Source organism: Notothenia rossii, assembly GCF_949606895.1.
Source record: "Notothenia rossii genome assembly, chromosome: 11".
Taxonomy (NCBI): domain Eukaryota; kingdom Metazoa; phylum Chordata; class Actinopteri; order Perciformes; family Nototheniidae; genus Notothenia; species Notothenia rossii.
In genome coordinates this window covers 43,850,610-43,873,751 of record NC_136910.1, presented here as the reverse complement: position 1 = coordinate 43,873,751, position 23,142 = coordinate 43,850,610, and the positions used below count along the sequence as shown (strand labels likewise).

The window sequence follows — 23,142 nt, the reverse complement described above, 5'->3', positions numbered from 1 at the left end:
TTCTGCACTCAATGCCAAATTATACTTGTTCAATAAAATTACATGAATTACAAAATGATTCCATTTGTGGGGAACTTTACGTTTTTTTCCGCTATAAAAAGAGACAAATATTGCTGAGTCTACATACGGTATAAAATGAAAAACACTTAGGCAAGCAATATCTAAGTTTAGTGATTATCTGTCTTTAAGAAACAACATTTGAACTTTAATGCTGTTTGGATATTATTTAAAGTAAAGTCCACGTGTTGCCAAACAGCAAACAATTAGGCCGAGAGCATTGTTATTGGGAACAGCTAGATTGGAGCTATTCTCGGACAATGTATAAAAACACACAGCTGTCGGTGACTCAATTCAATTCAATTCAAAAGCTTTATTAGCATGACCATATTTACATACAGTATTGCCAAAGCTATGTATAGTTGTAACATCTATACAAAAATACATTAACAGTTATAAACAAACTGATAAGAACATGGTTTTTTTATTTTATTTTGTTTACAAGGAATACAGATTCATTTCATTCATATAATACATTAATACAAAATAGAATATGATATATATACTTAAGATATATAAGGTGTGTATCTGCTCATTCCGGTTCCCTCAGACTGTGGCAGGCAGAGACAAACTGTCCTGCCACAATGCAGCTCTCTTTATATTCCCCGAGAATTATTTTTAGTTTTTCATTTTCATTTTTAAATATTTGAGGATGCTTATTGTTGAGTTTTGGGAAGAATTGTTTCCGTACCGGTTCAAAAGTTGGGCATTGTGTGAGGAAGTGCTGCTCTGTCTCCACAGCAGTTCGTCCACATTGTTGGCATGATCGCTCCTCTTTTGGCAGCCATGTTTTCTTGTACCTGCCTGTTTCTACGGCAAGGCTGTGAGCACTCAGTCTGTACTCTGTCAACAACTTCCTGTGTTTAATATCAGTCACTGTGGTCAGATAGGCTGCCACAGTGTACTGTCTTTTTAGGGCCAGATAGCATTGCATTTTACTTTGTGTTTGGGATGTAGTGTTCCAATAAGTGAGGTAGTTTTGTGTGTGTTTTGTTATAATTTGGTTGACTCTAATAGATGTGGGCTCAGCCTGGCCCTGATCACAGTTTGAACCGGTTTGTGAACAGTGTCAGGACCAGCTGAAAGAGGGGACTCTTCCCCTTGTTCATCTCTTGATGCTTCAGGGCTTTGTGGTGGTAGGAGTGGGGCTCACTTTCTTTTAGATGTAGCCAATATTTAATTGATCGTTTCTGGATTTGTATTAATAATGGAAATGTGCCTAATTCCGCTCTGCAGGCGTCGTTAGTTGTTCCCCCGTGAACCTAAAGGATGTGTTTGCAAAACTCATTGTGAGCATTTTCTATTGGATGATTTTCCCATTTGTCAAATGTTTGGTTTGTTTGTGGGCCCCACACTTTGCTTCAATAGAGTAGGATGGGTTGTATTACTGATTGAAGTAATTTAAGCCAAATTAAAATTGGAATTTGAATGTGAATTTGTCTTTTTATTCCATAAAACGCCCTGCGTGCTTGACAGGTCAGTTCCTTGACTCATTGAGCTTCAAGGTTGTGCAATAACGCTCATAACAAATCACCTTGGGCAGCGCGCCAGTGTCCTCACTTTCTAATACTTCATATACATTGAACAAAAATATAAACGCAACACTTTTGTTTTTGCTCCCATTTTTCATGAGATGAACTGAAAGATCTAAAACATTTTCTATATACACAAAATAACCATTTCTCTCAAATATTGTTCACAAATCTGAAAAAATCTGTGATAGTGAGCACTTCTTCTTTGCCGAGATAATCCATCCCACTTCACAGGTGTGGCATATCAAGATGCTGATTAGACAGCATGATTATTTCACAGGTGTGCCTTAGGCTGGCCACAATAAAAGGTCACTCGGAAACATGCAGTTTTGCTTTATTGGGGGGGTCCGAAAACCAGTCAGTATCTGGTGTGAGGGTTAGGGTTAGGGTTAGGGTAATGTTGTGAATCGAGTGGCCCATGGTGGTGGTGGGGTTATGGTATGGGCAGGCGTATGTTATGGACGATGAACACAGGCCACTCGATTCACAACATTACCCTAACCCTAACCCTAATCTTAATCTTAACCCTGACACCAGATACTGACTGGTTTTCGCATCCCCCCAGGCCCCCCCAATAAAGCAAAAATGCACGTTTCAGAGTGGCCTTTTATTGTGACCAGCCTAAGGCACACCTGTGCAATAATCATGCTGTCTAATCAGCATCTTGATATGCCACACCTGTGAAGTGGGATGGATTATCTCGGCAAAGAAGAAGTGCTCACTATCACAGATTTTTTCAGATTTGTGAACAATATTTGAGAGAAATGGTTATTTTGTGTATGTAGAAAATGTTTTAGATCTTTGAGTTCATCTCATGAAAAACGGGAGCAAAACCAAAAGTGTTGCGTTTATATTTTTGTTCAGTGTATGTAGGGAAGTGCTACTTGATATCAGCAGACACAAAGGTTTTTATATCTCCCTTGTCAACTTTAGACAAATGTTTCAGGAAAACAAATCTAATCTGAAATGTCAATTTTCACAGGGATAACGTTCACATTTTCTTATAGTGAAAAAATAAGCATTTATTGTATGACATGTTTAGTTTGGCTGGTGATTCTCGCTATCATTACTTCGTTTTTTTCTGCTCCAATCTCAGCTGATTCGGCTGACTTTAGTAAAATGACAGCCTTTGTGCTCTGCTCAGCTCTTCCTGTGGGAATGCTCACAAACACAAATAAACTTTCTGGAACTCAAGTGTCCACAAGACAATGACACATTCAGCCAGCATTCCGGTTTCAAACACCGGCTGGCAGGTCAAAGCGATACCTTCCTGTTTGGCAGCTAATTGCCAAGCAGTTAATTATCTGCTCTGCGTTTACTTCTGCAGAAGGTCAGTGTTACAACCTAGGGGCTGGCCGGGACATGTGATCAATCACTGCTGACCACCAAAGAGTAAGAGAAAGGGGGAAGGGGCACCGCAGCCCGCTAACCACATAAACACGTAAAAATCCCCTCAGATCTATACTGCTGTCTGATAGAGGGCAAAGCTCTGTTCAAACTGTGTTTAACTCTGCAAAGATACATTTAGAAAAGTCATGTGACTCACAATTAGGGATTTAAAAATATTTAACTGTGAGCCGGGAACTGTCAAACACCTGTGAATAGTCTCTTAGTTTTTGCATGTGAAGCAAATACTGTTAGATGTAATTGCGGGTGCATAAGAGGAAAAAACGTACAAACTGAAACACTCACATGTGAGGTGAGCGTGTGATGTCAGAATAAATTAAGGTAAAACGTTCACATGTGTGTGAAGTTACTCAGGGGGTTTCAGCTGCAACATTTTGGCAAAGGTTTCACACCGGTAAATGCTTATTATGTAGAGTCCTAACATTAACTTGTGGCATTACTGTATAAAATGCAAATTAGGGGAAAATCAGGAAGGGTGGTAATCCCAAACCCTAATCCTGTTAGGCTAACACATCGCAGTCCTTTATACGTCAGAACTGCATGATCCAGATACAGTAAGGCCAAAACAAACTGCTAAAATACTTTTTATAGTAAAACCAACCGACAGAGTATAAAATGTGCACTTCTTAATCAAAATTGTTGAGGGCGTGTTGGGGCTGAATTTATTTTTATGACATAATAGTGCCAATGATGGGCAGTTCCAAGGGTGGAGAGGGTTTATTTTTACTTAACACATTTACAGTAAATCTAGTCTTGTAAAATGTGATATTTATTAACTTGAAATTCTCTCACTTATGTCCAGGTTAAAAAGTCAATTGGATCTCAGGTAAGTCTTCAAAACAAAACAAAAAACGATTTATAAGATAAGTAAAACAACATGAAAATGACACCCTAAAGTCCATGTCTTGTGTTATTATACACATGCAGTAAATGTCTGTCAAGCCCTCTTCAAAGGAGCCTGCAGAGTCTCTCACACACATATCAAAATTACAAACTACACACACACACACACACACTCACACACACGCTGAATACAATATGCCAGAAGACATTAAGTGCACGAGTGTGTTTTCTTTTTATCTCTCTGGTTCCTGTTTGAGTCTAATCCCAGGCTTTGTTTCTCTAATGCTCTTTGTTTTGACATTATGTTCTGGATATGTGCGGAACAATCAGGTAGAAAGAATGATAATTTACAAACAAACATTACTCATTTATCTCATCAGTCAGGCAGGATAAACTTTGAATTATCCCACAAACCACCCTGTGTACCTCCCCGGCCCACTCGGACACACTGCGGTCTTCACTCCTCTCTTGTTTCTCATTTGCAATCTCTAACCCACTTTTCTACTGTTTCCTTTTAAATAAGACCCACTCTTATTCATCCATTATCCCTTTGAGTGCCATTGTTACAATTTTTCCATCATTTGGTCCATTACTTCTATGTTGTTGTTTTTGTTTTTTAAATGCTCACATATTTGCTAACTTTTATTAACTTCAGTAGATTTATTAGTAGAGTTGTGTGTCTAATAGTTGTAGCATTTAAAAGGTAGGCAAGATAGAGAAGCTATTTGAAGATTTCTGTTTATCTTGTGTTATCACCAATGTATGTGTCTGTATTTGAACTATTCAAAATTGATAAAAGGCCCGCACACATGTAGGATACCTAACTTTACTATTTACTTTATACTTAGTATAGTATTAGTTCATGACATCTCAGAAGATGATACTGAACTTTTTACTCATTTCAGATGTCAATGAGTTTTTGGCAGTTCTACTTTAAATACATTTCACCTTTAAACTTCTCACATGGTTTCATTCAAATAAATATGCAAGGCCCAAAGAGATACAAAAAAAGTATTCAATAAATGTCACAAAAAGTCAAATATAAGAGAAAAGTCAATCAAATGAATTTGTGTGGCAGAACTTTGTGTTTGCCTCTATCCAACTCAATTATTCATTTGAAATACTTTTGAAAGAGGGGGCCGATCCCTAGCCTGAGCACAACTTCAAACTATCCACACAACAATAGCACCTTTCTAAAAAACAGTTATGTCCTTGAATGCAGGACTTCAATGTATTGTTACTTATATTTCTGAATCTAAATACCTCTAATACCACTTTCCCTCTGACTATAACACTATGATATTGGTTAATATATAAAAAAAGAAATCCAGATTTTCATTTTAACAGAGACATTATAATAACAACGTGATTCTTTGAGTGAGAGGGAAAAATAAAACCAAGCTATTTTTTGGTTTGCATTCATGTTATCCAACAACAATAATTACGATTGGACATGCTATCTTTTTTTGAAAAATATCTTTGAGCTTCCACTCAGAGCTGATTGCTGACAATTGTATAAAATACAGGAGATCACATAGTGGGGCAGCCTGTATGGGTTTGGCAGCAGCATCTACAAGCTAAGTCTCACCACACGGATGCAAACACTCGAAAGATACAATTACACACGCATAAACTGACAAAGTCGTTTGCTTTATACAATATCAAAATACAAAAATGGGAAAAATAGAGTTGATAACTTCTCATTAAAATGTTAACCAGCAGTATTTCATGACAAGACGCAATAACATGGAATCACGCATTACACTCGATATGTGTATATGTGTGTGTTTGCATGTGTGTGTGTGCATACTTTCTCAGTGTTTCTGGCTCTACAGACTAAGAGTTTGAAAAAGAAGCTGCCTGCCTGGTCATCCAAACAGTGGAAACAATGTCGGTGCAACCGCAGCGCTCCCCCCACCCACCCATTAACATTCACTCCTTCCAATCCCTAAAACTCCAAACTTTACTGCAACAATAATGAGCATTGGTTCTCTGTTCTGGCTCCTTTCTCAACAACATTTTTCATATTTATTTTTACTTATTTTTTCGCCTCACATTTTTAAGTTGCTTCCTTCTTTCATCTCCATTTTCCTCTCACTTTCCCTCCACATCCCTCCATCTCTGCCTGTACTGCTGAGTCGTCTCTCCCGGGATTGAGCCTGCTCTGATTTGGAGCTCAGAAACCATAGCTAAAATAAACATACAGCCTTGGCCACCTCTGCACGCACACACGCACACACACACACACACACACACACACACACACACACACACACACACACACACACACACACACACACACACACACACACACACACACACACACACACACACACACACACACACACACACACACACACACACACACACACACACACACACACACACACACACACACACACACACACCTGGAAACACTAGCATTGATTACTCTTGTGAAAAAAAAGAAAGCTAAATGTGCGTGTGAGATGAAAAAGGTGAAGGAGGCAAACTTTGACTACTTACAGTATGTCTCAACTTTGAATCACACACACACACACACACACACACACACACACACACACACACACACACACACACACACACACACACACACACACACACACACACACACACACACACACACACACACACACACACACACACACACACACACACACACACACACACACACACACACACACACACACACACACACACACACACACACACACACACACACACACACACACACCTGGAAACACTAGCATTGATTACTCTTGTGAAAAAAAAGAAAGCTAAATGTGCGTGTGAGATGAAAAAGGTGAAGGAGGCAAACTTTGACTACTTACAGTATGTCTCAACTTTGAATCACACACACACACACACACACACACACACACACACACACACACACACACACACACACACACACACACACACACACACACACACACACACACACACACACACACACACACACACACACACACACACACACACACACACACACACACACACACACACACACACACACACACACACACACACTCTTCCGCCCTGGTTCTGATTTACCAGTAGTATGTCACCCTTCACCAGCACCCCCCGTCCATGTGTGTGTGTGTGTGTGTGTGTGTGTGTGTGTGTGTGTGTGTGTGTGTGTGTGTGTGTGTGTGTGTGTGTGTGTGTGTGTGTGTGTGTGTGTGTGTGTGTGTGTGTGTGTGTGTGTGTGTGTGTGTGTGTGTGTGTGTGTGTGTGTGTGTGTGTGTGTTGCGAAGGCTGCTGCATAAAGGGCCCTTTATTCGAGTCGGACAGGGAGAGGAAATCAGCTTTAGAAGTAAAAACAGAGGGAGCAAGAGAGAGATGGAGACCACAGGGCTGCACATCTGGAGTTATTACAAGGCTTCCTCTCGCTTGCCAAGAAAACGCCGACATTCCTGCCCTCGCTACAAAGACCGTGGAGTCTCTGCTCTCACTCCTACACACACATCCATCACTTAAACCACATATACACTCACATGTACCATAAGCAGAGATGTGCATATACACTGAAATGGAAGGGACGAACATGCAGGCGCCTTACGAAACACATCTAACGCAGGCGTCCTCCCATCTTCCCACATAAGCTTTCACTAAAAAGTTCCCTTCCTCTGCAGCCAATCCTTCACTCCCTTTCCAAACTTTACAACACACACGCCAAATGAATGCGTCTCACTTCCTGTTCACCTTTGACCTTCCACTTTCTCCCCAAAAGCCAGAGAAGAAAGAAAGAAAGGGAGAGGGGGGGGGAAGCCAGACAGAGGGAGGGGAGAGAGGGAGAAGAGAGGAGAGGAAAAATGGGGGGCTGGCGAGCTCCTCCTCCTTCTCTCTCCATATCTCCTCTCTCTCTCTCTCCTTCCTTTTTCTCCTTCTGTCTTTCGAAGGAGAAACTTGATGGCCAGTTCTTTGCCACGTCGAGCCTCCAGCCGGTCCACCTTTCTCGCTTCACTCGCGGCTTTTTCGCTAATCTTAATGCTAAGCAAATCCAAATGTATTTGTATTTGGACACCAATGTCCTGATTTTGGTGTAAGAGTGCTGAATGAGTGGACGCCGGGAGAGGAATTGGGGCTAAACCGATAAGAAGGAAACGCAACAGATATCAGCCAAGAAGAAGAGACTTCGCTCAAGACAGCAAGATTGAGAGAGTGGAGATGTCGAGTCGCAAGTATTCCCTCTGATATTTATTTCCGTTTTGCATGTGTCAAGGCGACTCATAGTTATGTATTCTGGTGGGAAGGTGTTGGGTCAGACTATTCACTACTTAGTTTGTAGCCATAAGAGACTGAGCGCACTTGGGGATCACAGATCTGGCTTAAAGACAGCTTTATGTCATCAGTTTATCACAATGTTTAATGTCTCGTGAAATTTCCTGGTTTTTGTTTATTTAGTCTTGCCCTGGAGGTCAGCGGGACCAATACGTTTGTGTTGTACGAATTTGCGGTAATGGGGTATGACCCCTTTGTGTATTTCTGCCCATCTTTCTCCATCCCTACTGTATGTGTTGTTTCTTTGCTTTAATCCTTTTTCTTTAAGAAACGCTAGAAGGGGTTTGCCAAGAAAATGGCGCTTCATTTTTCTTGCGTTTAAAAAAAAAAAAAAAATGAATGGAAATGTAAGCAGGAATATCCCACCAATAGACCAAATGTAATATATAATACACAAACATTTTTTAAAGTATTTTTGTTACACTTTAACATGAATGTCTTTCTCCATCTGGTGTTTTTCCTGCAGAGCTCCGTCTGGAATGCTTCTTCTCACAGCGGGAAACAGGAGGGAATGTCGTTGAATCTACCAATCAGTGGCTATCACCTCTGTCTAACCTTTCCTCCTCCTCCACCTCCCTGCCAGCCCCTTCATCCATCCCTCATGTTGTTTCTCCTCCAGCCAGCACTATCAGCACTTTTTTAGCAGACAGATTATGAGAGCAGAGGGAGCTGGACCCAAGAGTCTGATACAGGAATCACAGTAAGTAGAGAGTGTGTAAATCTTCGCCATGAAAGTGTGTACTTTCACGATTAAAGCCTTCATCCCAGGATCCTTCAGTTGCCCAGCCCGCCTGCCCAGTGTTCAGACTACCTGTTCAGGAAGTAGTGGTTGTACAGTAGTCTGCACATTGGTTAGGCTGGCCGGGGAAGCACGGGACCACTTACAGCTTCCAAAAAAAGTGACAAGAAAGAAATTGAGAGCGCTTCAGAGGGCATCTAACAGGCACACAGCTGTGGGAACACGCAGCACCACCCCTCTCCATCTGGACAAGCTCGGCCACGTGCCTAAATAAAGCACCCAAAGGCTCCACCACAGAGGCCTGGCCCTCGCCTATGTTGGATGTATGAGTGATGGAGGCATGAGTCACGCATGTTATTTTAAATCTGTTTAGAGGGACATGAGATTACAGTTTATTTATATTTTTGTTGAACTCTCTCCAACTGTTGTTATAGATCCAAAAAAGTGAAAGCTGATGATGATAAAACTGTAAAAATTGTTGTTTGAATAAAGATGCTTGGATATCCATTTGACATTGTTTCTATATTTCTTTCCTCAAGCTATTTTTCAGTCACAGAAATTGAATGGGGAGTCTCATATTGACCCACAGAATGACATTCATATGGATACAAATTATGGTTGCATGACATTCACTAATATGTTGTTTATTTTTCTGCAAAACCAAAAAGATCAAACTGAGAACTGAAACCAAAAACAGATTTTACCACACAGAAGAAATGAACACTTACCCAAAAAAGGATAACTCAAACACATAGTGATCCCCCTGCGCTCTCGACCAAAATGTACAATTACGTCTCAACCCAACTTTACCTCAAATGACCATGTAATGTGCAGAGAGGCAGGAAGCCACCATACAAAAATGTTAAAAGAAAAGCCACTCTGTCATTGTCTATACGCCATTTTTACGAGTCTTTGTATAGCCCTTCTAAAAAAAGAAGGAAAATTGCTTGCGGCTTCAGTGTTTGTTGGTGTCGTCATGTGAAACGCTACAAGTTTAGATAAGACCCCCTGGCTCGTTTTCCATTATGTTTTGTTTTCTATCTCTTCACCAACGCCGCAGTTTATCTTCCAGCCCGCCTGTCTTTGATAAAGCCAACCCACAGTATGCAATTTTGGACTCCTGCTACCTCTCAAGTGTACAAAAGCACAAAGTAGAGGGTAGATACGTTCACACGGGTTAGGGTGTCCCATCGCAGAGCATCGTCTGCAGGAATGAAAACCGCAAACCAACCCGTTTCCATTTAGAGCCCTGCCACTATGTTGCGGCCCCAGGACACACACACACACACACACACACACACACACACACACACACACACACATACACACATACACACATACACACATACACACACACACACACACACACACACACACACACACACACACACACACACACACACACACACACACACACACACACACACACACACACACACACACACACACACCTATGGCAGACATTTTCCTGGTAGGTGTGTTGGAAGCAGCAGTCTGAAGTTTCCCCCCAGGATGTTTACAGCTGGGATCACCAGGCGAGTCTGGCTTTCTGGCAGCTTTACAGCAGAGGCAGGGAAACCCGGGCAGACACGTGCATGTGCACACACACACACACACACACACACACACACACACACACACACACACACACACACACACACACACACACACACACACACACACACACACACACACACACACACACACACACACACACACACACACACACACACACACACACACACACACACACACACACACACACACACAACAAGCCAAAAGGGGCACCCAAGCTAAATACAGCCACTAAAAGGACAGCAAAGTTGAAATATCTTCATATTATTAATCTATCTCTGAGTGACAAATGAAAAGGTCTATGTTTAAATGTATGAATTTGATTATAAAAATACATGGATATCACATGTGCTGACGGTCCATAAAATCACAGCCGTGTGGGTCATTTATTTTTTCATCCTTTTTTGTTCTCCATTCACATCTCCCGCCCTACTCCTCTCTCTGCTTTGGAAAGCTTTAAGCTACAGAGCAGCCTGATTCAAAGAATTGGCATGTCCTGTGGTAATACAGACCAGAAGGTTTTCAGACACACACACACACACACACACACACACACACACACACACACACACACACACACACACACACACACACACACACACACACACACACACACACACACACACACACACACACACACACACACACACACACTAACCAAAACATCCTGGCACCAACAGTTGGGTTGAAAGTTATTATTAGTGTCTAGGGGTTGTGTGTTTGTGCGTGTGTGTGTCAGTATGTGTGTGTGTTTGTGTGTTTGTGCATGTGTGTGTGTGTGTTCCAGTATGTGTGTGTGTGTGTGTGTGTGTGCGTGCGTGTGTGTGTGTGTGTATTTTACCAGGCTGCAGCAGGGGTTTTCCCCATGACGAGAGGCAGTCAATAAAATGTTGCTGCACTTTTGCAAAAGCTTTTTTTCTCATACCTTTTTTTTCACAATTTAAACATAAAACAGTTTCCAGCATTTTATCAACTGTGTGTATTTTGGCGAGTATCTGTCCAGGTGCACATGTGAGTGAATGCTCTCAGGGGTACTTTAACCTCTAGTGCGTGTGTGCTTGTGTGACCAGACTATTTCGAAATGTTCAGCTTGGATAGAAAAAAAAATACAAAGTGGAAAGGTTTTTTTTTTATTCATCAACCTTTGCACTGAGCTTTTACACCGGCACCATGTGTTGGTTTTGGGTCTCCCTGCATGTTCAAATAAATATACAGTACAAGAAGCGAGGGAGAGAGGTGGAGACAGAGAAGGAGAGGGTGACAAGGAAAGAGTGAGACAGAAAGTTAGTGAAGGAGGGGTGAAGAAGTATTTCCTAAATCTTTGAGGATGTATGAGGGGGCAATGGGAAGTTAGGGGAGGAAAGAGGTATGAAGGGAGGATATAAAGAAAAACGTCCACCGCAGACCTTTCTCCTCCCCCCTGTCTCCCCTCCATGCTCTTAATTCCATCTCTCGTACTTTCTCTCACTTCACATGGTCCTTGTTACTTCTGCTGCTAACAAGAGACACTCCTCCCTCCTCCCCCTTTTCCTCCCCTACAATCCAGTCCCTCGCTCACTTTGTGCCCTTCTTTGAAATAAAGTAAGTTTATTAAAAGCAGCTTGTGTGTGTGTGTGTGTGTGTGTGTGTGTGTGTGTGTGTGTGTGTGTGTGTGTGTGTGTGTGTGTGTGTGTGTGTGTGTGTGTGTGTGTGTGTGCGCGTGCATGCGTGCGTGCGTGTGTGTGTGTGTGTGTGTGTGTGTGTGTGTGTGTGTGTGTGTGTGTGTGTGTGTGTGTGTGTGTGTGTGTGTGTGTGTGTGTGTGTGTGTGTAATTGGGAACAGGGCAGGGGGCTCTGGTATGCACATGTGTGTGCCAGCTTCGGTGTCTGACATTCTGGGGGGTCCTGAGTCTTTATAAAAGGCCTTCTAAATGCAACACACACACACACACACACACACACACACACACACACACACACACACACACACACACACACACACACACACACACACACACACACACACACACACACACATGTTAGCGAGCAGAGCGGCTGTGGCTAAGGCCTGGAGACAGTGAGACTGTGGCTAGCTCCTAATAGTTCTGCAAAGCATCATGGGACACCGCTCTGACCAGTTGATCCAGTACTAAAAAGCACGCCGGGTCAAAACATCTCAGTTTGCAAAGGAGCCGGACCAACCACCGTTTTTTTGCCAGCGTAGTGAGCTGGAATACAGTTTGAATAAAAAAGAGGATATAATCTCTCTGATGGAAAGTCGTTCAACTGAAATATGTCTCCTGGTATTGTCATTTTGGAGGAAAATATATTGGTCTGGTGTTAAACAGCATACTTTTGATGGTGTTCAGACAGAGGGGAAGATATCTTATCCCGTGCATAAGTAAATGGAGCTTCTTAACAATCAGATGTATAACTGAATAATTGTAAATACAGCTTGGGTTGTTTTTCCAAACATGCTTTTTTTCTACTTTTAGCATGACCCTGAATTCAACAATTTGAACTACTTTTTAAATAGGCTCGCTTTTACATGGGCATATGCATGAGCCAAACAAAGCTTACTGCTACCTACATAATAATATATCACAATACAGCAACACGTCTTTCTTTTCGGACCACTTGCAATTTGTTGAGTTGATTTGAATGCAATTAAAAAGGCTTTAAGTGTCTTCATACAGATGTGTACAGGTGTGATCTTAATATTTGTGTTTACATGAGATTGTGTGCGAACAGCTTCTCACCTCATCGTCTTTGTACCAGGACATGGACTCTGCGGTGAGGACGAACCAGTACTCCTTGGCTCCTCCCTTCATGATCCCAATGTTGTTGATGGTCAGCCAACCCTTCCTGATCACCTGAGACACACAGGCAAGCAGAGAAAGCGAAATGATTATTCATAACATACTAAAGGCAAAACACCCAATCTGTCAGTCTGTGCTGGTAACACACATATGCACATCACATGTATGCTCAGCACAGTAAAATGTAATGTCGCTGCTTCTAGTGGAGATAGGAAGTGACAACAACACTAAGGAGACACTCACCTACTTGACTAAACACACTCCTCACACTCTTTTTCTTTCTCCTAGTTCATTCTCTCCACCAAAAGGAAACTATAGACACATACAGTACATGGTGTGCGTGTTATTTACCTTGAACCGATCGCTAACTCCTCTCTCCGGCTGAATGAGAATGTGGAGAGAACGCCAACGCAGGGCATTTGTTAAAGGCCAAGTACACAATGTTGTTCAGGTACCAGCACATAACAGCTGGCAAAGGGACAGCAAGCAGGGCAGGGAGAGTGAGGAGGCTACAACAAGAATGGCCAATTTCAAACCTTTTTGAGGCCATGCAATGAAATGCAGGAGCCGGACTGATTTATACAGTATGTGCTTTTTGAGGAGAAGTCATGGAGTGATCAAGCTTAACTGACAAAAATGCACTTTCCTTTCATTTCAACCTTCATTTCCTCTGATGTTTAATTTCCTCTAAAGTGAGCCTAGTGTCTAAGCTGTAGAAAGAGTCACGGATCTGATGTTTTATTGAAGAAGTGGCTTAGAGAGTTAAATAATCTAATAAGAGACAAAAAGGGCATCCAGAAAAGTCAAATGTCCAAGTCCAAGGAGGTTTTTAAAGTAACGCCTGCACACACGACTTCAAGCCATGGATTAAGTTAAAGAGACACCAGGCGCTTTTTTTATTGACGGACAAAATATAAACCCATTTGTCACACAGGGCTCTACATACAACACTCTTTATCCTTAAACGTTCAAATTTGGGTATGGAAAAACTTAATAAAAAACTAAAAACTACAATAAAAAATCCTTTAAATGCATGCCAGCTAATCTCAGCAGCATTTCTTTTTTTTAAATATTTTCATTAATCAGAATATTTTTTTTATCTCAAGATTTGTTTCGGATCTGGACTAAGTTTTAAAATAAAGTTATATTTAGTAATCCAAGAGGTCAGGAGGGTGTTAAATCAAGAGAACAGAAGCTGTAGGGCTAACTATATCCATCTGTAAACAGGAAGTGAAGATCACCACTTTGTTTACAATGTGCCCCTGACCTTTGACCCCGATCTGGGAGGTTGTTATTAAAATTGACATCTATGGAGGTGACATATGTCTAACACACTGCAGTGAATCGGGGACAGACAGCAGGGAATAAAAGAGAGAAAGTCTAGTGACCTGTTAATAAAACATTTTGATAACTCTCTCCAAGGAAAGAAAATCTATTCCGTCTCCACTCTACTCCTCTTTGAGATTCAAGAACACACAAGTAAATGTCTCTTTTTATGACTGTTTACCCCTGAGCTCTGTTCAGAGCGTTCAAATCTTTATAGCATTCGTCCGTTTACAGCTCATGTATTTATTTATTTATTTGAACAATAAGCAGTATTTTATTCCACTTGAGCGTATTTGATTTTACATTCTTATTTAGGTTTATAGCTTATCTTATTCTATTTGACATTCATATATTTGACTTTTTCTGCTTTTATTTGCACATTGGTCATTGGTCTTTGAATCGAGTTCAAATGACTGGTGTTGGGTGTATTTTCACCACCAGAGCTAACCTGCCTCAGGGTTAAAGCAATGACTAGCTTCTCCAAACCGAGACTCAACCCAGCGTAAAGAAGCCCTGTAGGATAATAAAGTACATTTTGTAGTGTAAGTGTGTGTATTTGTGTAAGTGACACATCTGAGAAAGAAGGAAAGGGCAGCAGCCAAGCATCCCCCACCTCAGCCACCTGCCCGTCTACTGGTAGTTAGCATGAAGCTCATTTCACAAACAGTGAGGAATTCACTATCAGCTCAAATCCATCACACATAAGAGACACACACATTTAAACATATAAAGACACATGTAACATACGTATGCAGAGCGTAAAGACTGAAGCACAGACGCATGAAAGCATAACCGCATACATGCACAGATTCACAGATTCACACACGCACGCGCGCACACACACACACACACACACACACACACACACACACACACACACACACACACACACACACACACACACACACACACACACACACACACACACACACACACACACACACACACACACACACACACACACACACACACACACACACACACACACACACACACACACACACACACACACACACACACACACACACACACACACACACACACACACACACACACACACACACACACTACTCACCATGATCTCATCCTGAAGCAGAAACACCACAGGGAGGAAGATAAAGAGGACGAGACACAGACAAAGAAGAAATCACTCAAAGGAAACAGGCAACAGAATATAAACACCAGAACACCAAGGACTGACGAGAATGATATTAAAATGTAGGAAAAATAGAAGAACTATGTGCAAAAGCAGAATGTAAATCATGCAACGTGTGTTTATTTTGACCTCATATGTATAGTATGTGTGTAGTCATTGACCGGTTAATGTCAATGTGTTATTTGATCCGAAGTGTGTGGCCTTGCCTGTATTTTCTCTTTTTATTTTAGACGTTTCTTGGCATCACCCTATATGAAAATATAGCAACCAGGTGCTAGATCGCAAGCATCTATCCCAAAGGAAGCTAAGAAAACGGCAGGCACAGCTAAATGTAGCAAGACATCTGGAGTTGGCCTTCACCTGTTGTCGATCACCGTAACCCTTGTCGAGCCGAAAATGAGGACCACTGTCGAATGGTGTGTTTATAAACCACATTTAACAAATCCTATTTATTGTGCTCATTTTGTTTAAAGTAAACCCATGAAAAACGAAACCATCAGGTACTTAAAACATTTGTTATTTCTTGTTTCATGACATTGTCACCATTATTTAAAAAAAGAATTCACATGACCTTATGCACTTACTAAAATGAAAAAAACAGTCATACTAATATAATACATGTTTGTTCCTTTAATGCAGTTCAAGATCCAGATGGAGATTTTGACAGGATTTTGTAACATTGCCAGTATGTGTGTGTTTTTAATTAATATGATTGTTTGGATTATCCTTGATTTTCACCGAAGGGACATAATGTTTCATATTGGACGACTGCTGTACATTAGTGTGTAACATGCACACACATTGTACAGGACTGCATTATGTAAGACGTGGACTGTTGCCCAGGGTAATAAGATACTGTATAGCCGTGCTACATTTAGCATGGACAAAACAGAGAGCTGAGTGCTAACAGAATAAAGCCTCAGGGAAAGACTGTATGAAGTTCAGATGTTACGTTGCTGGCCAACAGACGAAACACACTCCAGAGGTCAGCCTGTTTCTATGGCTGTACTGTAGTAAAACCTGTAAAAGTCTCATAAAACTGGCAGTATTTGATGGCGATGATAGTGTGTTTAGTGTGATCAAAGTACCTGGTTACCAGCGGCCTTCTTCTTGTTGATTTGGTTGATCCTCTGCTGAGCACTACACAAAAAAATAAAAATCAGATAGGATTATGGTATTAAACTGCTAAATCTCTAAGCACTAATCACCGCAGTGACTGTGGATCGTTATATATATAAATATATATTTCTCTATAATGGAGAAGAAGAAAAGAGAGAAACTCACTTTGCAAATCCGATGAAGTCCTCGTGATTGGTGTTCATGTACGACAACTCAATGTCTATCAACAGCAGCACCTGAACGCAGAGAAAGTGGCTTTATTTTAAAATGTTGCTAAAGCTTCAAAAGTACACAATTATAATTATTAAAACAAGATTAATATATATGATAGATCAATAAATGTCCACTTATTGATCTCCTAAGGATCAATTCATAGCTTCGCAAATGTTGTTTTTATGTTCATTTGGTGTGCAAGGCTGACTTTCAACCTGTCATGAGTGTTGTTGTAATGCTATCATTTAAAACAGAAACTACCAAAATGTTACCCAAGTCAAAGTAACCTTATTCAACACATTCTATCTATCTTTAATTGATTCTTGTGGCATATGTAAGATAAGATAAGATATTACTTTATTGATCCCAATTTGGGAAATGTTTGTGTTGCAGCAGCGTAAAAATGTTTGTCAAAAAGTAAAGTCCCAGTGCAAACTACTAGAGTACCTTTTTTTAATCACCTACTAGTAAACATTCAAAACATACTGAGATAATTGAACACAACGTTCCCAATGAAGTTACAAATGAAAATGTTTGCCTAACAGTTAGACAATTTAAAAATTATTAATACAATTAACTTGGTCCCTACTCATCATTTCTGTTGTGTGTTACCTGGGTCTTAGTGCGGCTTTCTCTGTCCCTGATGTGCTGGGTTACGATTCTCTCCATCTCCTCTCTCAACATGGGATACTGAGCCAGCTGTGAGCACAGAGCAAAGTGTGTAGGTAGTAAAAACAAACACACAACCTTCAGTACACCTATATATTCTCACCTCACTGAACCACAACACTCAGTTCCACCAATACAATTAAATAAGTAACAGAAACATAATAAAACAGGTGATGTTTTAAACAGGGTTATCCCAGACGGAGCTCTAGTCTGGGACCAGTGGGTGGATTTGCGTTAAGAATAAATGTTATGATCCAAACTTACATTTGTTACCATTATGCAACAAATGTAGAAGAATAGTGAGAATAGTGCAAAGTCTGTGATATTACCACACAAACGGAATAAACAATGTTTCTGGCAGAAAAGCTTCCTTTTCCCAGCACACTGCGGGTCTTTTTTTCCATGAGCTCATTGCAAACCCACGAACGCAGACGCTGGTGGGCCTCCAATGAGACACAAAACACTTTTGGAGAAGTGTGAAGAAAAAAGGAAAATAAGAAAAACAAAATCACAGCGCCAGAAAGAAAGAGAGTAGTACGCTGCAAGTTACAATGCATCTTTCATGTCTGTCAGATGGTTGCGTTGTTGAGTGATGGATATGGACTTTTTTCTGGCTCTAAAGCAGATTTACTGTTTCCTGGATTGGATCCAATTACAAAGCAGACGACATCCATGATGAATAGATGCTTTATAACAGTGTCAATCATCGTGCCATTCAACTCTTTGTGTCCCCGCGTCTGCTGATATGCGAGGCACTTGCAAGAAATGTGATGTACAGTTTAATGTGTCACTTGTATGCGTCAGAGAACAGCAGCATAGCCTGAGGAAGAGCTGCTTTCACTACTAATCCAGGCTCAGAAAACACTGGCAAGATAGCCATAAATATTATAGTTTTTAATTGTTTTATCATGTGCCTTTCTTGAAAGAAAGGTAAATATTTTATAGAATCAAGCAATAAAACGTGTATTGTCACATTGTTATTTGCTGGAAATATGTTGAAATAGAATTGAAAAATAACACAAAACCAATAAATTGTTGATGTTTTCAATCAATTGAAAGTGACATAATTTGTGCCACTGGAAAGGTGCATTGCAACTTGAAGATAGACAAAGGCTGAGGTGTTCAGTGTCATAAAAACTGTCTAAAGAAATGTTTGTGTTTCACAAACAAGGCTGCAGGCAGAGGCACTCACAGTGATTCAGACTGACATGCAATGCAGGGGAGCAGGGAGGCAGGGATGGGAGAAAGGGGGATGGAGGAAGACTTCAAACTGACCCCTTTGTGATGTTCCCAACCACTGTCTACTATAAGACGGCATCTTTAAATACTGTTTGTCTCTGAAGGTGAAATTAAGTGTGACAGGGAAGAGAAACCCAAAGCAGGTCACGCTGGGTTTTGCAAGGAAGCAGCAGGTTCAAAGGGTTAGAGGACGACAGGATGGAGGACAACAGATACATATTAAGACCCTCCTTGGGTCAGTGAGTGGAACTACACAATCAGTCACTTTATTATTAACTCGTATTGAAGAGGAAAGGGAAAAAGGGTTTTTAGACATCATGATGTCAAATAAAAGTATTTATCATGCAGGTTGAGAAGCAACAATTAGTTAACTTGTCATAAAAGGCCCAATAATTGCCAAGACAAAATAAAAAAGTTGCAATTGCGAATTAATAGTAGCAAATCTGGAGTAAGGATAGACCGATTTCTGCTGGCTGAGGAATCTAGATATAGTGTTTCTGCTTTAATCTGTAAATATTAGACCTGCTCTGCAAATGCATAACCTACAGTAAATTCCAATGTTTTACAATTATTAATTATTCTGAACATATTAATTATAAATATAAGTATTGCCCGATTTTTTTTATCCCATACATTTACATTTAGCGTCATCATCAAGTCAAAAATAACAATTTGTGTAATACTTTGGTTTTGCAAAACTAAGCTTTACTTTCATTAATGACTAAATAGAAAATGTTAGCAGGCTTATGCTCTAAACTACGATGAATAACTTGGTCAATGTAACAATAAAATGTAATGTGTTTAAACATCGAATGAGCTTATATTAACATATAAACAAATACCCCCTGATTTCAATGCCCAGCCATCGGTCTACCCTTACATGTGATTAAAAGCAATAGCAAACGGTGGCTGGCTTCTCTTTGGCATTTTACCTTGTTACTACACTTTCGTATGGTGGAGGTGAGTTCGCTCACTACCATATCTATACACTTCAGTGTGGGCGCCTTCAGCTTTTGGATCTGCTTTTTCACTATGGCCTCAAAGGCCAGATCTGGGGTGAACAGCCCCGTCCTGTAGGGATAGGCAGGGGGCACGGGGGGAGGAGGAAAATAAATAGGAAAGAAAACAGAAAAAGGATGATAAAAAGGAGAAGTAAAAGCACCAAATGAAAAATGTGTAAGACGATTTAAAGGAATGGTCAGACGAAGAAAAAGTGGAGGCGTGGTACAAAAAAACCGAAGAGTGAAAACAGATGGCGAGGGAAAAGGATATTACACAAACGAGGAGGATGGGAATTGGAAATGGAAAAGAAGAAACAAGATAAAAAGACAAGGAGAGGTGTGAGGGTTGGGGGGGGGGGAGTAAACAGCACAGAAGAAGGAAAATGCAAGTGAGACATTTGGATTCCCCTGAAGTCATTCTAGTACAGGACAAAGCTGGAGTCTCTCTCTATCAACAGAGAAAGAAAAGGTGAAAGAAAGAAGAAGACATAGAGAGAGTTTCCAGTCTGCACAACTCCACCAGCCAGAAACTCAAAGCACCGCGAGACAGCAGCTGTGCACCCCCGACGGTCAGCCATAACACCCTGATCCCTCCTGGTGTGACCCTCTGCTCCATCCATCACCCCTCCTTTAAACCTCTGACTTCCAGTGGGAGCCTAACATTTGTTTTCCCAGGGCCTCAAGGTTGTTTCAGTCCAACCGCTGTAAAAATTGTTTGGTCACAGTGGATCAATTTGGACAAAGACTACTGCCTTTTCTCCTGGCCACACTCACAAGGGTCTGTTTCTGAGAGTGCGGCCCCAGAGGCCTGGGGAGGAGTTCAAAACTAAAGTCATGGCTCCCGTCTGCTGCAGGTGCACGGCTGCAGCCTCACTCACAAGGAAGTCTGGGCGCTGAAGTCATCCAATATGGCTGCCAGGTATTTTAAATCATGATAAAATGTGAATACCATTGTATTTATTTCAGAGTATTTTAGTCCAGCACTTTGAAAACTACTTTGGTAAATCTACAATCTATTCTTTTTGAAATCATTACTTAGTGCATATAATCTTTAGCAGGAGGTTTAAAGAAAAGTGTCCAAATTCCACAATAAATTCCAGCTCTTAGTTTTGCACACAACATACTTATATCTGCAAATAAGATGAAAATAACTATATAGTAATATCTTGCGACAACAAGTTAATATCTTGTGTGCAGAAGAACTCCATAGGATATACATGTAGTTCCTTCTAAGGGTTCAATTGAAATGGAAGTGGCATTAAAAAGGTAATGTTGCATCATGTTCTATTAGAAAAAGAACACTGACTTAATGTATACAATCAGCAGAAACAGTGCACTGTGAGAGCATATATAGTAGTCCTTAGTGTGGAATTGGGAAGCAGTGCAAAATCCTCCAGAAGACAGTGCCAAAACAACCAAACTGAGGTCACTAACATAAATGTGCATGAATACGATTCAAGCATTAATGGTAATATCATCTGTTCAAACTGGATTTTTTTGGAAGTAAAAGCGAAGCTTTGAATCAAAGTCAACTGAAGTTTTGAGCTGAGTCTGCTCTGATATTTAATATTTTATAGGCAGCCATATTTTGATAACCGCTCAGCCTCCACACTGGTTTTCCTCAGCACAGATTTCTACAACGGCCAGCGTTGTTCAGACAAATGCGTCCGAAGCGTACAGTAGGCACACAGGTTACAGGGAGTGAACAGCAGAGGGACTTTGCAGATGGGGGTTGAAGACAAAGAGTGCTATCCACTGTTTACTTTTATCGTTTACCTTCTTGGTACACTGCCTAACCGTATTGACTAGCTCAGAAATGACCATGTCCACACATTTGGTGCAAGGCTCTTTAATCTTCCCAATCTGCCTTTTCACAATGGTCTCAAAGGCCATATCCGGGGTGAAGAGGCCAGTTCTGCCCGACAGATAGAGAACCAGCCACAGGGCCAAAAAAAAGAGGAGGATGGTGGAGAAGAAGAAGAAGAAGAAAAAAGGAGGGAGGAGGGTTGGGTAAAAAGTGTTAATTTCAGATTGTTAATTGTGAAGAATCCCCCTCCATTTCTGAGCTTTCCCCAAATATAATCAGAGAGAAGAGGCAAAAAAGAGAGGCAAAAAACACAATTACAATTCAACATTTTCTAAAAAATATATTGCAATATCAATTCAATTCAAGAAATCTGTACTTAAAAATACTCTAAAATATAATATTATTTATTTGAACATTTTACACATTTACCCGCAAATCAGACATCTTCTCCTTCTCACTATCCTGTTACTATCTGATTCAGAAAAACTATTTTAAATGCTTTTTTGGCACCAAATTAAGATGACGTTTTATATTTTTTATGGCATTTAGACAATACAGTTTATAGACTCATTCAAATAAAACAATAGTTTTCTGTTTATGCGCACACCAAGTGTATCGATGCGGTTAGTATTCAACAACACGCAAGAATAAAGGTACTTGTGATTGGATAGGAAAAGTCAGTTAAAAGCAGCTTGGCCAGCAGAAGTGACTGAGGTAGAGAGAAAGAGAAAGAAAGGGAGGGAAGAGGGCGGAGGGGTGAGGCAGAGGGGGGACGTGCCTGATTCCATGAATGTTCTTGATGGCGTAGCTGATCTCCTTGCGAAGCTCTTTCTCATCAAACTCCATCTGCAAAACAAATAGGGACAACAGGAAGGTTTGTTTATAATATTTCCGTTACTTCTCAATTCTTTTTTTTCAAACACCTTGTCAGCTGATAACAATTAACACGCTGAAAATGTAAGGAACTGGGGCTGAAATTGTTCAGCAAAATTCCTCACTAACATAACCACCATTATAACTAACACATCTCAAATGACATATCAATTGCAATAGATATTTTTCAATCAGTTAGGTGTTTCAGCCTTAACGACTGGATAAGAACACATAAGCTTTACTATTTCTTAAGAAAAAATGTTCTAGCCGTTTTGCTTTTATTTTTTAGACTACAGACTACAAACCTTTATCATGCTTACTCCTCCACAAATGTTGCTCATACTAAGATATAACAGCTGACCTTCTGTATAGAAATCTGCTTCATATTTCATTTTTAAAGGACCTGACTTTAATTACTTCAGTAACTCATTCATTCCCTGTTTCCTCGATAAGGTATTTCCTTAAGAGCATTTATTATAAAGATATAAATCCTAACTATTTTATG

At 40.6% G+C, this 23,142-nt stretch overlaps 1 protein-coding gene across 6 annotated transcripts in view; it reads right to left on the bottom strand.

Moving 5' to 3' along the window:
* Nucleotides 1–23,142, bottom strand: part of dnm1a (dynamin 1a) — a 54,433-nt gene that overhangs the window by 14,137 nt on the left and 17,154 nt on the right. For 2 of the 6 annotated variants that reach the window (XM_079656691.1, XM_079656689.1), the window contains exons 9-16: nucleotides 22,543–22,610; nucleotides 21,734–21,872; nucleotides 17,661–17,747; nucleotides 17,001–17,071; nucleotides 16,805–16,856; nucleotides 15,636–15,647; nucleotides 13,586–13,615; nucleotides 13,175–13,288 (exon numbers count right to left, since the gene is read on the bottom strand). In XM_079656691.1, coding sequence (XP_079512817.1) covers nucleotides 13,175–13,288; nucleotides 13,586–13,615; nucleotides 15,636–15,647; nucleotides 16,805–16,856; nucleotides 17,001–17,071; nucleotides 17,661–17,747; nucleotides 21,734–21,872; nucleotides 22,543–22,610 — 573 coding nt within the window. Of the gene's footprint in view, nucleotides 1–13,174; nucleotides 13,289–13,585; nucleotides 13,616–15,635; nucleotides 15,648–16,804; nucleotides 16,857–17,000; nucleotides 17,072–17,660; nucleotides 17,748–19,888; nucleotides 20,028–21,733; nucleotides 21,873–22,542; nucleotides 22,611–23,142 lie in introns of all 6 variants that reach the window. The other 4 variants (XM_079656690.1, XM_079656692.1, XM_079656693.1 and 1 more) reach the window with 4 other exon arrangements.